General features: G+C 44.8%; 1 protein-coding gene across 1 annotated transcript in view; it reads right to left on the minus strand.

The window, feature by feature from the left end:
- LOC133350572 (uncharacterized) overlaps positions 1 to 9,194 on the minus strand; it is a 28,919-nt gene extending 19,725 nt beyond the window's left edge. Inside the window, exons 1-4 of the mRNA XM_061565051.1 lie at positions 7,967 to 9,194; positions 3,019 to 3,154; positions 1,406 to 1,516; positions 163 to 295 (exon numbers count right to left, since the gene is read on the minus strand). Coding sequence (XP_061421035.1) covers positions 163 to 295; positions 1,406 to 1,516; positions 3,019 to 3,154; positions 7,967 to 8,123 — 537 coding nt within the window. The 5' untranslated portion in view covers positions 8,124 to 9,194. The remainder of the gene's footprint in view (positions 1 to 162; positions 296 to 1,405; positions 1,517 to 3,018; positions 3,155 to 7,966) is intronic.
- Between the last annotated feature and the right edge of the window lie 6,625 nt (positions 9,195 to 15,819).

Consider the following 15,819-nt stretch of genomic DNA (forward strand, 5'->3'; position numbering starts at 1 on the left):
ACGATTGCTTGTGTTGCGATCGAAACGTCGTGATATTTTGTTTTTTTCTATCTACGTGGCTTTACCAAAAGACCCAAAGAGTATTCTGTTCCTCGTTACATATCCCGATTTTTAAGCCTCAAGCCTACACCACGCTCACATGCTCCAAGAACTCTCACTTACTTTCTTTGCCAAGAGGAAGCAAACAACATCCAAGTTTCCCATCCCAGCTGCGATGTGCAAAGGATTCTGGGAATATGTGTCGGTTGACAGGAAATGGAATTTGCCAGTTTCCTCAAGGTACTTCAAAGCCAACCTGTTGAGAGAGACGTGTTTTTTTAGCACCAAGCACACAGTTAATAGGTAAAGATACAGGCAGACAATTTGCTTGCTCATGACACTGCTGGCAGAAGGGCGTCCAACTACAGTGCTAGAAAGCCCCTTAGAGAGCTAGTCTTTAGGCATCAAGCACATGGTGAATAGTGATGTTTAATCCCTTGGGCCAGAAAGGATGTCTATTTCGGATCTCCCTTGAAATGTAGATATATGATCTCAACGGACACTAATCTCGATATATTGCTAAGGACAGGTACAACGTGTAAACACGATTCCGTCTGCTTGTGTCTTAGCTGGTTATGAGTGCAGAATGTGCTGGCAATGACGAGGGCCGCCAATTTTAGTGGCCACACTGGTGCACTTAAAATATGCATGCTCTGCGAGAGTTACGAAATGAATTATTAACTTCACGGCAAAGTACGTACATGTACGGCCCTTTGTCAACCCACTGCTGGATAAGGGCTTCACCATGCCATGTGAGTAGTTGGGGTTATTTGATCTGCTTCACCACGCTGCTCCACGTGGCTTAGTGAAGGGGCAGCATTCAAGAGCAGTACAAATGCAGACCACACTCCATTTCCCGTCTACTGCCCACAAAGGAGGGCAGCACCGCAGCCGCCCACGACAGCCTGACATGCATGGTGGTCAACCATCCGAGCAGTCGTGTATTTGAGTGCAAAGCTGCTTAAGGTTCCAGCATCCGATAAATTCCAGGTGATGTATACATGAAATACAACTGTGAAAATGCCAAACAAATGTAAAGATTTCGTGACTGCAGGGATTCATCTTCTTGGTTCTTTCGGTAAAGTCACGTAGAAGGGAAGTAATAAAGTAATAAACATGAAACATAATAAAATAATTCTCATGACGTTTCGGCTACAACGCAAGCAGCCGTCTTTACCTGAAGACGGCTGCTTGCGTTGTAGCCGAAACGTCGTGATAATTATTTTATTATGTTTTATTTTTATTATTTTATTACTTCCCTTCTACGTGACTTTACCGAAAGAAACAAACAAATGTTAAGATCCCGGGGCTATTAATTTCTCAGCATGCAACATCAAGTGGCCATGGATAGTGCCGGGTCTCTCACACGCTGCCTCCAACGGTGGCGTGGTGCAGGCCCGAGCGGCCGTACTTGTCCAACAGCGTGACGTCGGCGCCACTCTGCACAAGGCGGTGGATGATCGCGACGTTCCCCCTCCTGCGAAACAGCATCGCACGATGATAGCAGAGGCAGCAGCAGCCGATAGCTCAGCGGTCGGGAACCTATGGCTCACGAGCCATACATGGCTCTTCCGGTGACGGCATATGGCTCCCAGACAATTTTGAGTTGAAAAAAATAAAATAAAAAAATCAGTTTGGAACTGATTTTAAAATACTTGTGATATTGCTTAATGACACTGTGTCATTTTAAAGTAAACATAAATTAGTTTTGAAGATAAATTTCACGGGTCACGGGGCCTCAACGCCTGCATGAAGCTCAACCTCACCACGTACGAACCAGACTACAAGGCCATCAGCAAAACCATGTAGCACCAGAAGTCGCATTAAAAGTAAGACATATTTAATTTATTATACGTTAAAAATACTATAAGGCTCTCAATGCCATATATTTAGAAATATTTGGCTTTTATGGCTCTCCCAGTCAAAAAGGTTCCCGACCCCTGCGATAGCTGTTTGTACCGCACCTGTCAGCGAGCCTCATGCATTTGTGTTCATCATCATCAACATCAGCCGAATAACGAGAGTGGCATCCAAGGTTTTACTGTATTGGCGAAATATGAGTGTGTAAAACCAAAATCAGGCGGGTGCGATATATGATAAGAGCTATGTGTGGTGGTCAGGTGTCGACCTAACAACTCTAGGATCCAATCTAAGGGTGTGATGGTGAGTGAGGTGTATTCGTTGAAACTTGATTGGCCACGATGACCTCTTGACCCGGGAATATGCGTACACGCAAATATAAGTAGGCGGAAAGGAGGATTAACTAATCTTAATCAAATGATTAAGCTATTAACAGATTATCTTGGCTGTAGAACATAATCACTAGTGCTTACAGAGCTCAAGCAGTGCCATTAGCACTACCGTACAAGGGAACGAAGGCAGTGCAGTGGTCAATGCATCGCAATATGAACTCCGTAACCCGAGTTAAATTCCCTACCACGGCGAACATTTTCTAGGGAGTGATATTGAAACAGACACTCGGGACTCCCCTTCACTACCAGCACTGATCAGTGAATCAACCCCCGATGACCAACACGGCATAAAGAGGTCACCATGAAGCCGTCGATTGATAAAAGGTTGAAAATTATTACTATTATAGCAGACGCAACATATGACAGCCTAAAAGGTCCAACGTTTACATGTATAAAAACATCATATTCTCCATGTTTTCATCCACACGGCAGAATGAATGATAAACGTGGCGATGTATTTATTTAATGCCAATTAAATGTTCGTTTACAAACTACATTCAAAATGATGTTGTCCTTTTTGGGATATAAGATAACGTTTTCTGAGTTGATCAAAGTCCTGCAGTTTGTCCACTAATGAGAGCCATCAAATTGCTCCATTGGCAAACACATAGTAATATCGCCCCCTACTGGCGATGCTGGCAGGACCCTCCTGAAATAGTCTTGAGACTCGGTGAGGCTTTCTTGGATAAATGTTAATGGGCGGACGACATAAGCTCGTTTTCCCCACCGGCAGGCAAAGTGGAAGGGCGTCTCTCCGGCGTCGTTGCATAAGTTGGGGTCGGCCTCGTGCTGCAGCAGTGCGGCCGCGATGTTTACGCTGCCACGGAAACACGCGTGGTGCAGCGCTCCCAGTCCGCTCCATCCTGCAGATTCGTGGGAAAACAAAGGCAACGATGCCCCGTGTTGTCTTAACAGACTGTTGGGGCAAGTGCTGTTAGCGAGCACCTTTGAAGGCCGACACCAGAGGTCACAAACCGGTTTTGATTCCTTACCCGTACCCGGCCGCACCAGGGTCGCAAATGGGTACCCGTACCCGGCCGGGTACGGGTAGCCGGGTATCGGGTAGGGTACGGGTATCGGGTACCCGGTTGCGACCTCTGGCCGACACGGCACACGAGAGGGTGAGTGGTCAGCACCGCGCCCGGCCGCTTTTGGCTCCCCAGTGGCGATGTTTACACACCGCACCAGGTACTCATTTTGAGGCTGAGTCGACCTAAGGGAGGCCCATAACCAGTTCAGATAATCGTCACTGGTGTTGCCGTGAGCGGGAATCGAACTCGGTTCGCCGGGTTCGTAGCGCAGTGTGCTAACCGGTGCAAAAACAGGCACACACACAGATCCCCGGTGAGGCTTAGAAAATGGGATTCCATTGAGAATAATGGGAAGCAAGTTAACTTATTCAACATGGAATTGCCCTCTTTTAAGTCACAAAATTGTAGTACGATTAACCTGTTTCCCCAAATGCAATTTTGTGTCCTCTTTTCACAAACCCACCGGTGCCAACGTGCCCTGATTTGCATGAGTTCAGTGCAGTAAAATCCACTGTTGTACTGCACTTTTATGCTTCCACGTCTGTGTCCTCCAGGGGAGGGCCCCTCCACCATCCCCAACCTGCACTGGCGAGCGTGGTTTAGGTACGATGGAATAACCCCCATGGTCCACACGACACGACGAATGGGCCCGTACATTTGCACTGCTGGTCATGCCATCCGACAGTTGCACTCAGCAATTGGAGCGCAGGTGATTGTTGCTTCAGCAGCCAAGGTGTCAAAATACAAATGTGTTTTCACGTGTGGTATTGACGACGGAACAGTTGTACACAATACTGCACTCAAGTGCAAAGGATGTAGTCAACACAGTACAGTATATTCATGTTACATATACCACCTATTTACTTGTGAGTAGTAATTTAACAATCACGGCGCTGTTTTATCTTATTTTAAGGATGTCTCAAAGAGCATATTAATAACGTGTTTGCCATTCATGTTTTATTGAGCATGCCTACTGCATGAATGTATTAAGCATAAGGCCATGCAAACAGATGAAATAAATTGTATTTAGAAGCAGCTGCAGGAGTAAAGGTGCTCATAACGATGTAAAGAACTAGACAATGTCCATGAAATGTCAACATTTAAATCTTACACATTTTTTCACCCCAAAATTACCAGCGGGGTTTTTCCCCCTTTATTTTCCAAAAATAATATTCTCTGTCAACTCCAAAAGTGAATCAGATGCATGGGAATTAATTGATATATTTCTCAAGGATTGGCGTCGTTAAATATGTAATTGATTAAAAAAAAATCTCGGCCAACGGCAATACATGGGTCGTACATAACTCTTCACCACTGGTAAAGGTCTCTGGTTCCTGTCAGAGAGATTGGGCCCTTACTTGAATGTACAATGAGAATTACTCAAGCCACTGTATATGACACGGACGGATAAAGTACACTTCTTACATTCAAAATTGCCTAAGTTCAAATCACACGGAACGTGCTCTATCTCAGAAGCTAAAGGGGGATGGGCATGGTCATCCTTTGGATTGGCCATCGCCATTCCTTTTTAATTGGAATCCAGAGCGACTTGTCTGACCGGTTGCAACTGATTGCCATTAATCACGTCTTCTGAAAAGACCCCCATAATGAAGGGGGGGGGGTTCTGCAAGCCTCCATGCTTGGCCCTATCCTGGGCACCCTGTTTGTGAACAATCTTGGTATCTCGAACTTACACTCTGTCATTAATATCTTTGCCGGTGGTCTCTGGGAAATGAATGAGCTGTTCAATCCACAACTCCAGCTTAATGTGTTAAAGTTAGTCCTCAATGCTCAAAAAAGAAAAAAAGTCTTGTTGTTCTCCAGCTATCTCCAAACATAGTTTGCCCATTCTGAGAATCGTGTCCCTGGACTCACATCCTATTGAATAGGTCAATAACTTTTAGTATCTAGGCATCATCTAGGACTCAAAACTGTTCTTCAAATCCAACATCAATCATATGGACAATAAGATCAAAGCCAAAATCGGTTTGCTCTACAGAAATAAACACAGTCGTATCGCACCTCGGCTCCGTCCTAATATAGCTAAAGCCACCAATTTCCCCATCTTTGACTATTGCCACATCTACCACCTTAGCCTTCAAATCACTCTAATACGTCTCGTTCTGTGATACCACTCGGCCCTCTGCTTTGCCCTTGATGCCCTCCTGTAGTAGGGCCCATCATTGCGACCTCGATGTCGCCTCCAATTTGCCCCTCCTATGACATCCAAAGAAACCACCAGTTGCGATTTAAAGCTTTCGTGACTGGCAGGGATTCATCTTCTTGGTTCTTTCGGTAAAGTCACGTAGAAGGGAAGTAATAAAATAATAAAAATAAAACATAATAAAACAATTCTCACGACGTTTCGGCCACAACGCAAGCAGCCGTCCTCAGGTGAAAACCAGGTCCGTCGAGGCGACAGAGTCTGAATGAAACAGCACACGAGCTTGGAGCATATATATAAGCTACTCCAAGCTCGTGTGCTGTTTCATTCAGACTCTGTCGCCTCGACGGACCTGGTTTTCACCTGAGGACGGCTGCTTGCGTTGTGGCCGAAACGTCGTGAGAATTGTTTTATTATGTTTTATTTTTATTATTTTATTACTTCCCTTCTACGTGACTTTACCGAAAGAATGAAACAGCACACGAGCTTGCTGTTTCATTCAGACTCTGTCGCCTCGACGGACCTGGTTTTCACCTGAGGACGGCTGCTTGCGTTGTGGCCGAAACGTCGTGAGAATTGTTTTATTATGTTTTATTTTTATTATTTTATTACTTCCCTTCTACGTGACTTTACCGAAAGAACCAAGAAGATAAACCACCAGTTGCCCGTCTTCACTCTCATTTTAAACAAATCCACTAAATATCCAAAGAGTCCTCTCCTGTCTCCGCAACATTCCCCATCCGCGGCATCAAAAGCAAACTCCTTGTTCTTACTGAAAAAATACAAGCTGTTACAACGAATTTTTGGCGACATGCCCTTCCACGTTGCAGGCCCATGTTACTTGCTGGAATGCCCTTGTTGCCTCTCTCAGCTGGGACTCGGCTCCCTCCCCTCCATCCATCATTTCAAATAACTCCTAGCTCAAAATGCAGTTTTTGGCCCGCAACCTGCACCCAATTCGTTTGCTGTTACTTTTACGCATTCCAGCGATGGTTGTTTTTATTCGCTTGATTGCGCCCGTTTCTCCTTGCACACACCTCCTTTCCAACCATTCATGACCTCATCCTTGTTTTTGGTGAAGTATTCGTTTATATTGATAACAAACAAAACACATTATTTAAGCACTACTTTTGCCTGCACCTCCGACGCGTTCTGTTCGGTTGTTGCCTGTTCCTCCATAAGCATCACTGTGCTGATGCACCACGGATCTCTCTTGCAAACTATAGCTGGGTAGCTGTCTACACGTGAAATGATAAACATGGGTGCCTGAAACAGGTGTCATTGGCTGCCACGTGGCTATGTCGTCGTGAGATGGCGATACTAGCCAAAATCCATTATTGTATTAGACGCTCTAAAACATCAATGCTGCTCGCCTACACCAACTCGCACTGCACAACGCGAAGTCTGTTCATTTACAAAAAAAAAAATCGGAATTAGAAGATGTATTTATACTGGTGGAATCCGATGAGATAAAAAGCTCTTTTTCACAATATGTCGGGGCAGGTAAGAACGTTACAACAACAAACAGTACAAAATCCATGCTATAATACGTTATGGAGAGGCACTCATCCAGCCGTGGGTCGACGAAAAGTATGGTACGGCGCATGTGCTGAAAGGGCACTTTAGTGGCTTTATGGACGCCTGGAATCCAGCACTTTGGCTCCGAGGGTTGGTGGGTCGCACAAACGTGCGAATACACCCTCCCACCCCCCTTGTACGCCGAGACTGCCATCTCCTACTGGATGGCTTGCTGGATTCATTTCCATCTGTACGGGGATGAAACATTTTCCTCGCACGCACGCGTGGGGTTTTTAAATCCTTTATATTAAGTTCACTTGCTTGCTTGCTTGCGCGCTTACGACCGTGCAAATCTTTCGGTCGTTTTTTAACCCACTTCCCGTGATCCAATCGAGCTGACATTTTGCACACAGAATCGTTGTGCGTGACAATTTATTTTCGTGAAAAATTTTTCCCAAAATTTTACACTTTTTAGGAAAAAATAAATTATATTTAATTACCAATTGTTTAATGGTGGCAGGCAATCATCTGACCCATAGGTGGCAGCCATCTCAAGCCAGAGGACGAGAGGACTCTAGCCGCCACGCATATAAAAGATTTATAGTGAAAAACTTTGTTTTTACGGGTTAATTTTTTTTTCCCTTTGGGCGCTTCCGTTTCCTCCCAAATGTGGTGATGGTGGTGGTGGGAACTGCGAGCAAAATTAGAAATTCTACAACGTTCCGAGATTCAATTTGCACGAATAACACGATATATGAAAAGCATGCTTTTGTATTATATACAGCAACATTGCAGATAAGCCCCTATCGGATATCTGTAGGGGGGGAAGCTTTACAGCTAATCGGATTCATCCAGTATAAACATTTTGATAAATAAAACACAGGACGGGTGTAGAGTTTCCCACCACGGCCACCAAATGGTGCGAGACGCAGAGATTGACCGGTCTCCGCTGTGATCCTCACCCCTGACGTTCACTTGCCCGGGATCTTGGAGCAAGAGGTCCAGGCACGCTTGCAGATCATCGCCTCGGATGGCCTCCTCCATGCAGGGCACCACCTTCTGCTGGGCCGCCACCCTCGTCGCCGCCGCAGGGTTCGATTGCTCCACGGGATACAACATCGCTCGCTTACCTCCCCGCCCGCTGCTTTTCTGCCTTATCCCTTTGATCAGCCGCACCGGCTAAATGACTTTTGTTGTATCTTGATTTGAGTGTGTGTGTGTGAGACTCTAATCGACGAGCGCAAGCAACGCGTCAATTGCCTACGCGGCTGTCAAGGCGCGTTTTGACGAGTGGAGGAGGCACGGGATGAGTGGAGGAGGCACGAGGTCGTTCGCAGAGGTGGCGACGGCGGCACGGGCGTTTGGCCATCGTCAGCGGCGGGACGTCTCCACGGCACGCAACGGAACACCCCCCCCCCCCTGGGTTTAGCCGATCGCACGCATTGCCACTGATGACGGGTGTGTGGTGTGTAGTGTGGTGTGTGTGTGTGGTGTGTTCCTCCTCCTTGTCACGGAATACAAAACATTGAGCTGTACCAGAGCATGCACGCACACAGCCGCCGATTACAATACAGATTTCCTGTTGAGTGGTGTGGTATGTACAGTATGCATATATCGATGCACCACTGCAGGTGTCCTTGTGCCCGTTTCTAGTACGTTAATCGTCACACGACGACTGGACCGTCATGCCATTGCCATACAACAAGAGACACAGGGATTCGCACAGAGACTCATCGACTCACTCGCACGTAGACCTGCAGACTCGCACAGAGACCCACACAAACACACAGATTCACTCACACAAACACACAGATTCACTCACACAGAGAGCCACAGACGCACACACGGAGACCTGCAGACTCGCACAGAGACCCACACAAACACACAGACTCACTCACACAAACACACAGATTCACTCGCACAGAGAGCCACAGACGCGCACAAGGAGAGATCCACGGACGCGTACACGAGGACCCGCAGACTCGCACACGGATACTCGCAGACTCGCACAGAGACCCACACAAACACAGACTCGCACAGAGACCCACACAAACACACAGACTCACTCACACAGAGAGACCCACGGACGCGCACGGAGACACTCCATAGACCGCATGCGGACAGCGCGCCCGGCTGGTGTGGCAGGGAGCGGGTCACCATGCAGCAGGAGCTCTTCCGCTTGCGTTATTGAAAACGGAAAGAGCGTCACCGGGTGCTATTGTTGTTTCAGTATTCTTTTGAATTGAACACGTTAACCTAAGTTGTATTTTAGTTTGGACACGTACTGGTGGTATTAGCGAGAGAGGAGTTGGGGGGGGGGTGATGCTGATGAACCACGTGCGTGCGTGTGCGTGCAATGTTCCCCATCCGTGCGGAGTTCGCGTGTTTACGGCTCGAGTCGGGATGATGGAGTTCCCTTTTGCGGGCTCTTGAGACGGGGTTTTTGCCACAGGAGGGAGGGGGGGTATCGGCAAACCCAAATAACAAGAAGTGCTGTTTTTTGCGAACTTGGGGAAAAAAAACCTCAATATTTCAAGATCCGCGATGCACGTCGTGGTCGATACGAGACGGCGGGCTCCTTAATAAATAACGCGTCGCGAAGCGGTCCTTAAAAGAGCCGCAGGTTGGTGACTCGTGCCAATGGTGAACTAGACTTACGTGGTGAATTGGACTACCATGGTGAACTGGACTTCCTCTGGTCAAGCGATTGGTCAAACAAAATAACAATAATAGCAATTTTTTTTTACAAATTCGGTGAACAACAAAACAAAAAACGCCCTCAATATTTCAAGAGTCGTATCGCAGTTCTTTAAAGAGCCGCATGCGGCATCGGAGCAGCAGTTTGCCGACCCACTTTGTTCTACACGGACTCAAAACCCCCGTAATATTAGTCACTCAGACCAGTGCCGCATTAAGCTAGTGCGGGGCTTGTAGCTTATGTTATAAAGGGGCCCTACATGTTTGTTTTTAACACGTAAATATTAAAACATAATGTTTTATACTTACACAGCAAAGTAATTGTATTTTTTCATTTGCTATACAGCCAGATAATACGACAAATCGCTAACCTTATGAACGACCGAGTCGTTCATAAAAGTTGAAGGTAGTATAGTACTATAGTAATAGAGCAAGTGCAGAATCACTGAACCGGAATTGATAGTTTTAAAGCATTTAGCGCGGGGCCCTTGAAAGTGCGAGGCCCGTAGCATCTTCTACTGTTGCTACTACGATAATCCGGCACTGACTCAGCCTGGGCCTTACACAAACGGAGCCAGAGAGAGTGCAGCTAACGTTCACATACCTATTCCTGGTTCTTTCGGTAAAGTCACGTAGAAGGGAAATATTTTATTATTTTATTATTTCCCTTCTACGTGACTTTTCCGAAAGAACCAAGAATATGAATCCCTGCAGTCACGAAAGCTTTAAATCAAAAGTTCACATACCTGTCAACCCCTTATCAGCGCCTACCTTAATTACAGACCCATTTAGACCTTATTGGTCACCCCGTGCCCTTTATACATCTCAACATTCACCCTACAAAGTCTCATCACAAGGGAGAAACACAGACACATAAGACATAACATTTGCCCATATCCAAACGGTTGTACGCCGTATGGACCTGAAAACTCAATTTCCCTGTACAAGAACACGGGTAAACCCTATGGGTTGAGAGCTCTGCGTTCAACGTAATGTCACGAAGCCATTAATTCGTGCCACCCGAACACAACTTGAAATTTCTCCCGACTGTCAAATCCGGACAGGTGGCAAACCGCAGCTTACCCCCCCCCGCCTCCCAGCACAAGATAAGACAGAGGTGCTGTTTCCAGATTAAAACAGTTAAAGGAGAAGCCCTGCACTTACTTTGCTCACGACACTGCTGGCAGAAGGGTCTCCACAAGAGGGAGCTTTAGAGTGGGGTTTTTGGCCTACTCTTCCACGCCAGGGAATGTAGACGTCTTGGGGGGCCGTCCATAAATGACGTCACGCGATTTTGGACGATTTCTGACCCCCCCCCCCCCTTCGTCACACGGCGTCACAAAAAGTTAGACCCCCCCCCCACTCAAATATGACGTCACAAAGCTCTGCCCCCCCCCCCAAAAAAAATAAAACATGCTTCAAATCGCTTTAAACTATTGTCATTGTAGTGCGTATTTCATGTGGCGCTGCACTCTTATGTTGTAGGAGAAAACATTTATTAAAACGTCTATTTAATCAAGTAGAACGTGTTATCTACATTTATTGAAAGTTGCACATTTTGATGTGTCGTCACATTTCTCCCCCCCCCCCCTCGTCACAAATGTCTGACCCCCCCCCCCCTAGGTGCGTGACGTCATTTATGGACGGCCCCTTGTTAGATGCGAGTGCCCATGTGTCGCCCCACCGAACTCGGTCGACCTGCCGCTGATCGACTGTGGTGTTGTACCCGTTAATTTCAGTTTCATTTTCAGTTTCATTTATTTGGTATAGCCCTGTGAGCCATTCGACTCTTGAATAGGGTGCAACCGCAACAAACAAAAAACTAAAACACATGAACAAGAAAACATCTTAAAGTGACTATGCGCAAACAGAAAAATCCAGGGAAAAAAACTGCAAAATCTTCCAGAAAAAAAGCACCGTACACCAACGCTGTGTGCAAAAGTCCCAGTGGGATGCAAGTCAAACAACAGACAACTTAGATTAAGGCCATCAGTCTAACTCCGTACTACAACAAACAAACATGGCTAAATCACCAAAATAAAGCCATGAAAGCAATAATACTCCTGGGTGGACTGATGGGAGGATGTAATAAATGCGCTCTTGATTTCAACTGCCGCGCGGGTAGAACGAACCAACGTAGCTTGTGGATTGCAAAGTCGAATCCGGTGTGCTAACCGTGGCACGGCAGCTGTATGTATTCGCTATCATCATCATCATGAGCCATTATCTACACACAGCTGGATGTAGTTTTTTATTGCTCATTGCCAGGAGTTCTTACTCCAGCACAAAATAAGGTGAAGATCATTGCAGTACTAAATATGAAAAACGCTGCAGTAGCATTTTTGCGTGTACTGTATTAACAGGACCCTGCGGGGTGGGCTGGTAGGAATAATACTTAGTACCGGTACAGAGATATCGACCAGGTATAGAGGAGTTAAAGAAAAAATTACTGTATTCTAGTGTAACGTTAATTAAAAGTGTTTGTTTTGACAAGAAACGCTGTGAGATTTAAAGACTCGTAGTCTTTCATTTCCAACACCACCCTCAACACCACCCCTCCCACGGACGGACGGACGGACACATTAATCTATTGGTGGTCTGGTCCACTTCGTTCCTACCAGTATCAGGTACCCAGTAAACATGCAAACAACGTTGGCTCAATGTTGCAGTGTTACTGGGTAATCTTTGACATCAAAGTGTGACGGTTGGGCCCGTGTATTTTAATCACCATCACGTGAACCCCATTGCTTGCGACGTGTGTCGTATACGAATCCAAAGACATGTATTCTTACACACGAGATGCGATGCATGTGTCGTGAACTCATGCATTGTAACATCCCTTTTAACCAGGCTCAAATCTTCTTAGTTTCGGTGATCCAGATGGGATCTATCGCATTTAGGGCGATTGTCTTTTCGGAAGAAAAAAAAACTAAATTGTTATTGCAAATCATTTTTATGATGGAGAAGCATTGGTTTTATGCTTTCTCTATTTCTTGTTACACTTAGCACCCACTTTGCCACGAAATTGACCAGACACTCAATTACGTTAATGTGCTCGTTTGTGTGATACCCTGTACACGATTCAGCGCTTGTCTCGTGCCTGAATGTGCAAGCACAATTGTCGCAGTCTGCAGAATAAAACAATTAAACAGTGGGAGCACAGTTGCATCGTTTCAATGAGTGCCTATTATAATGCGAATGACTCATTTAGACATGGCTAGGGAAATTGGGGGAGCCAGATTGTACACAAATACACTTTTGTCATGATTAAGATGTATTTGACAAACGAGAAATCTGTATTTACAGCATGCTGGAGATACACGCCCAACTAAAAATGTGCATCGCTGTTTTACTGCCACACTCAATCTGAAAGCATCCTTGTCACGCGGAATAATTTGTATTATTCATGGGGCTACAGGGAAGACTGCCGTAGTGCCGTAGTTCAACAGAATGCATTACATGACGAAATTACAGTCACTGTATTTAGAGTAAATGTATGCTGAATGTGATTGGTAAATGTGTTGCTTGTCAGTGTCTGGTGATTAGTGAGTAGTGTCAGTTAATTTGTAGGTTTACGTTGAGTAGTGAGAATCCAGGTGGGTGCTGAGTGTCTGATAAGGATCCGACACGTGTTAAGTGTCACATCACCTCGTCTGTAGGTCGGGTTATGCCAGTGTTATTATAATTTTCGTTATTCATGGCCTGCAGCAAAAGCTGTAGCAAAATATATAGTAGGCTTACAGCATGTGCGTTACACGTCAAATTCACATGAACTGTACAGCATTTAGGGTCAATGCACAGGGTTATGCATCCAGGCAGATGTGACATACCAAATGCAGAAATGCAAAAATAGACACACACAGAAAAATTGTAATTCAAAGAGTGAGCCTATATTTTGAATCAATCCGTATGCAACAACGCGGCCCTGCACATGAGAACACTTGAGGCGGTATTCCATTCAATCTCAAAAAGCAATAGAAACACGAGCAATTCCCATGGGATAATGATGATATTATGATGGGGGGGGGGACATCTACGGTTCAAAGTCATGATATATAAGATGCCCATCAGAGAGTTTCCATTTAGATGTATAATACACTGTTCCATCATCATTAGCCATGATCTAGCCACTGCTTATCGAAGGCCTCACCAAGCTACCATCCTCTCTCGCGTTCTGGAGATGTAAAAATACATCTAGTTTCTGTCAACCAGATTATTTCATCGCTCCATCTCTACGGTGGGCGACTTTTAAGGGGGTTGACACCTTTGACTGCCACTCCTTCATTAGTCTCAACAACCTAATGAGCGTCGTGCCGATACCCAAATTATATACCCACTTTCTGTATATGAGTAGCAAATGAGTGACATTTTAAATCTCAGCTTTTTCATTCATGAGAGCTGCAACTGTACAATATAAGGTCATGCAAACATTGCGTTGCTATAAGCATGCGGTGATATATATTTTTAGAAGATGGTATATGAAAGCAGACAGCCTTGTTTGAATAATCAATCCCCATAGGGTTTCTTATTTTAGTAAAAATAAAACAAAACATACATGCAACTCGACAAACCAGTTTTAAAAGTGCACGTTTGACGAAATGCGTATACGTATGATGCGAGATTATAGAAGATTAAGATAATTTAAAATTTGGCGCAAATGTCAGTTAAAGCAGTTGCAGTGTTACACAAATGAATGCGGAAACCGGGTGGCTATATGTCAGTCAACACTTCTACTATCAATCCAGCCACTTAATATGAAAAAAACCCAGATAAAGCTTCTGGCTGCATTTGGCTCAGCATTTTAACACCCAGAGAGTATGGACGCTTATTCTTGGTTCTTTCGGTAAAGTCACGTAGAAGGGAAATAATAAAATAATATAAATATAAAACAATATATATTATAATATATTATAATATATATATTGTTTTATATAATATATTATTATATATATTGTTTTATAATATATATTGTTTTATAATATATATTGTTTTATATATATCATAATATATATTGTTTTATATTTATATTATTTTATTATTTCCCTTCTACGTGACTTTACCGAAAGAACTAAGAATATGAATCCCTGCAGTCACGAAAGCTTTAAATCAAAATTTAGTATGGACGCTGCCAAGAAACTACTTATGGAAGAAAAGTACCTTCATGGAGTTTCGTCCAAAAGGTATTCGGACGGTTTTGATTCTGGGTACAGTCCTCTAGCCGATTGGCATGGCGACAGCTTGGGAAGATCTTATTTTAGCGGTGCATTGATCGTGGCTAAATATGATGCTGCAGAGCGTATATTCCAGAAAATCACCACGCTTGCCTTTCTTCACAATTAGCATTTCCATTGGCGCTGCCATCACCTACGTGCCTACAATGTTGAACAGTTACCCACAGCAGACACTACACTGGCGAGCACTTGACGTACCGCGAGTTGACACGCTGACAACTCGTCGGCTAATTGTTACTCTGGCTACGCTCAACCTTAAATGACATTCATTTTACTCTTTGGTTCTTTCGGCAAAGTCACGTAGAAAATAAATAATAATATAATACGACATTTCGGTTGCAACACAAGCAACCATCATCATCAGGTATGAATGAATGATAAAACACAGACACGAGAACAGCATAGGCAGACACATGCAGAGAGAGGGACACACACAACAACAAACGTTGTCCTTCTGTTTGTCTTTGTGTGTGTCTCTCTCTCTGCATGTGTCTGCCTATGCTGTTCCCGTGTCTGTGTTTTATCATTCATTCTTACCTGATGAATGGCTGCTTGTGTTGCAACCGAAACGTCGTATTCTATTTATTATTTGATTTTATTTTCAACGTGACTATACCGAAAGAACCAAAGAGTGATTCCTGCAGTCACGAAAGCTTCGAATACACATGATGTTTGAAAAAGATTGACCAGATTTGAAATCGCTATATCTCTGCAACCACGAACCGCCCATGAATGAGACTCTTACGACTTGAAAGGGCAGGGCATAGAGTTACAAATGATTACCGCTCGATGCCTCTTCCAGCGCACAAACAGCCCCTGGCCTCAGTCATTCGCAAGACACACTGCCTCAACGTTGGATAGGTCGCACGGGACCCCAAGACTTGGCG

This window comes from Lethenteron reissneri, chromosome 34 (assembly GCF_015708825.2).
Source record: "Lethenteron reissneri isolate LAM-NWPU_2019-01 chromosome 34, ASM1570882v1, whole genome shotgun sequence".
Lineage (NCBI taxonomy): Eukaryota > Metazoa > Chordata > Hyperoartia > Petromyzontiformes > Petromyzontidae > Lethenteron > Lethenteron reissneri.